The 3,622-nt window shown below is 39.7% G+C and overlaps 1 protein-coding gene across 1 annotated transcript; it reads left to right on the top strand.

Annotated features, from left to right (window-relative positions):
- The first annotated feature begins 796 nt into the window (after positions 1-796).
- On the top strand, positions 797-1,675 carry LOC129216756 (protein GVQW3-like). The gene has a single exon (XM_054850973.1). The coding sequence runs from the start codon at positions 797-799 to the stop codon at positions 1,673-1,675; it is 879 nt and encodes a 292-aa protein (XP_054706948.1).
- Positions 1,676-3,622: the final 1,947 nt, after the last annotated feature.

Raw genomic sequence — 3,622 nt, 5'->3', positions numbered from 1 at the left:
GCTTTATACAAAACAAAATTAGAAATCGGTTAGGTGTTGAGAAGGTTGCCAAACATGGTACTTATTTCAAAGCACCTGATAATTTTCTTTAATAAAGCTGAAAGTCTCTCTGTCTGTCAGGATCTCTGTGACGCGCATAGCGCCTAGACCGTTCTGCCGATTTTCATTAAATTTGGCACAAAATTAGTTTGCAGCATGGGGATGTGCACCCTCGAAGCGATTTTTCGAAAATTAGATTATGGTTCTTTTTTTATTCCAATTTTAAGAACAAAATTATCATAAGATGGACAAATAAATTACGAAATTATCATAACGTGGAACCGTAGTAGCATGGGCACAAACCAATTGGCGAGAAAATTCACCATACATTATTTGTAAATATACAGGCGAACCAAAAGAACTTTTAATTTTCTATTACGGGCAAAGCCGTGCGGGTACCACTAGTAATTAATATTTGTATAAAATAATTATGTTAGTTAATAATTAATAAAAATTTGGCATTTATCATTTTATTCTTTTCCTGTTTTTAAATCCTTTTTTTTCCTTACTGTAATTAAAATTGTTTCTGAGACGGAAGAGAGTTGCAGTTCTTTTGAACTACAGGGTTTGTCCGGAAAGTAATGAGCCTTATTTTATTGTGACGCGACCATACACCACCGAGCGGCGCAACCGCTTGGAAGTGGTGGGGGGAACCCTAAGCTTTCCAGCGAGCCATGCCTCAGTCGCCTCCGAGCTCTGAAACGGTGAGGACGTCATTTTAAGGAGACCCCTGTTTCGCGCTCTTGTCATACTAAAAATGGAAAGAACGATTGAACAACGCTACGCGATAAAATTTTGTGTCAAAGTGAACAAAACTGCCAAGGAAACCTTCGATATGCTTCAGGAGGGTTACGGGGAGGATTGCATGTCCTATTCGCAGGCAAAAAAGTGGCACAAAGCTTTCAAAGAGGGTCGTGAGGATGTCACCGACGAGGCCCGGTCTGGACGCCCTTCAACCTCGAAAACGGACAACAATGTGAGTTGTGTGCGCGAATTGTTGAACTCAGATCGCCGAATGAGTGTTCGTTTGTTGTCAGACTCGTTGAACTTGCCGAAAACAATTGTCCATGAGATTGTGTCGAAAGAATTGGGCATGCGAAAGATTTGCGCAAAACTTGTGCCCAAAGTTTTGACCGATGCTCAAAAAACGCATCGCTTGGAAGTCTCCAAGGAGATGAAAAAAATGTGCAGGGACAACCCTAATTTTTTGGACAACGTCATCACTGGAGATGAGTCATGGATATTCGAGTACGACCCAGAAACGAAAAGACAGAGTGCGGAATGGCACACCACGGCGTCGCCTCGCCAGAAAAAAGCTCGAATGAGCAAGTCACGCGTGAAATCAATGCTCATTGTCTTCTTCGATGTTAAAGGAGTAGTGCATCACGAGTTCGTCCCACCTGGCAAGACTGTTACGGGTAAGTTCTACAAAGAAGTGCTTCAACGGCTGAATAACCGCGTCATCCACGTCCGAAAGGAGATCAAAAATTGTTGGAAACTCCATCATGACAATGCACCGTCTCACACCAACTTTGTTGTGACCTCCTACTTGACCAAAATTCGCGTCGACGCGCTTCCCCAGTCACCCTACAGTCCCGACTTGGCCCCGCCCGACTTTTTTTGTTTCCCAAACTGAAACGAGAGCTGAAGGGGAAACATTGGGACACCATCCAGTCTACTACGACGTCACTTCTAAGGAGCTTATCGGTCGAGGACTTCCAGGGAGCCTTCAATTCATGGAAATCGCGCAGGCAAAAGTGTATCGACGCAGAAGGGTCGTACTTTGAAGATTTTTAAGTATTTGTAAGAATCTGATCATTAAAAGTATTTTTTAAAAAATGAGGCTCATTACTTTCCGGACAAACCCTGTAGATGACAATTCATCAGATGAATATTATGAAAATTCAGATGAAGTTGAACTAGGTCAGACCCGGAACCATAAAGAAGGGGGTTTTGTCTTAGATCAATCCCTTATGAGTGAAAAAAGCTCAAGTCGACGTAGTTTCTATAAATATCGGGGGGCACGGCAGTGCCCCCGCCAAGTCGAGCGCGAAGCAAACACTGCCGTACCATCCTTTACTGGAACCATTTCGCCGCATTTTCAGGCCCCTATTTGAGAACCTTCTGATGAGACCAGAATGCAGAAATTTTCGTCATCCAGTAAGCTATAATCACATACTTAAAATCCGAAATTTCAAGTCTGTAGGTCATTTAGTTCCGAAGTTAAGCGAAAGCAAAGTTTCGCATTTATGACACTCACTCACTCACTCATGATCATCAAAATAGAACTAGTACTTCCCATAAACTCAGAAAGGTGAAATTTTGTACAGAGTTAGGATTTAATGGCCACATAAAGGGAAAACTATAAAAACTATGCTAATCGAAGATCTGGAGTGACCCTGATTAGAAAACACAAGAGTCCAACCAAACTATTAGAGATCGACATACCGCCTTTACAAAAAATATTCAACTTGGTGGACCGCTTCATTTGATGTCTGAAGTATCTAATGAAGAACCCTTAGATGGTCTCAGCTGTAATAGAGATATGGTAATGCCCCCTTCTACTATTGGTACATAAAAAAATCGACTGTCACTGCAAAAGTCCAGCGTAGTGGGACACATCTTCTAATTTAATTTAGCCTAACTTTAGTCTACTCGAATATTACACAAATTAAATGTTTCTAAAAAAGAAGTGAAATACCTCCAAAAACATTTCTGTAAAAAACTAGCCAAGTCTCGATGGAGCTGCTTGTTTATCTCTAAAAAGTAATGAAATCTAGACAAAGTCATGACAAGTCGAAGGTTCCTTACTGCGATTTCTTTATTGTTATAGTTAATGTTGTGTGAGTTGACCGTTAAAGGATACACAAGGGTACAAAACCAGGTGCTCCATGACACGATATCACCAATCTGTCGCCAAAACCGCTACCCATTGACGATGGAAAATTGCCACTTGGAAAACGTGTAAACAAAATTGACTTGTACCCACTAACGTATAAAGAATGTTTAACGGCCAAGTGACACAATATTAAGTATAACAATAAAGAAATCGCAGTAAGGAACCTTCGACTTGTCATGAATTTGTCTAGATTTCATTACTTTTTCGAGCTAAACAAGCAGCTCCATCGATACTTAGCTAGTTTTTTACAGAATGTTTTTGGTGGGATATATCTGTCATTACAAAGTGTTCTGATAATGAGGTAGAAATACAGTGCCTGAAGAGTTTTAACTCTTTTAAAAACAAATTCATTTATATTGATAACGATATTTTGAATATTAGCATCCAACATATCCTGGGGAAAACTGCCTCAGTCAGATATCCATTCAGAAGGAAGAGTGCTTATAATGCAATTTCCATCATGTATTAATGCTCTTGAAAAACACTAAAATTTAATCTTTGCTTATTTTTTTGTTTAGATACTTTACTGAATTGTTTAAATGCTGTACTGAAATGTTGAAATGCTGTTGCAAAATGCTTTTTAATAATTCAGTACAGAATTTAATAAACTGGCTAAATTCACTTATTTTGCAAACTTTAGGTAAACATACAGTGATTATGCAGCTGTCCCATTGTGGCGCTACT

This window comes from Uloborus diversus, chromosome 2 (genome assembly GCF_026930045.1).
Source record: "Uloborus diversus isolate 005 chromosome 2, Udiv.v.3.1, whole genome shotgun sequence".
Taxonomy (NCBI): domain Eukaryota; kingdom Metazoa; phylum Arthropoda; class Arachnida; order Araneae; family Uloboridae; genus Uloborus; species Uloborus diversus.
The sequence above is the reverse complement of the archived record's forward strand: the minus strand, read 5'-3'. Positions and strand labels throughout refer to the sequence as shown.

Excerpts from the sequence above, each read along its gene's own strand:
- LOC129216756 (XM_054850973.1), top strand. The coding sequence starts at position 797 with ATGGAAAGAACGATTGAACAACGCTACGCGATAAAATTTTGTGTCAAA.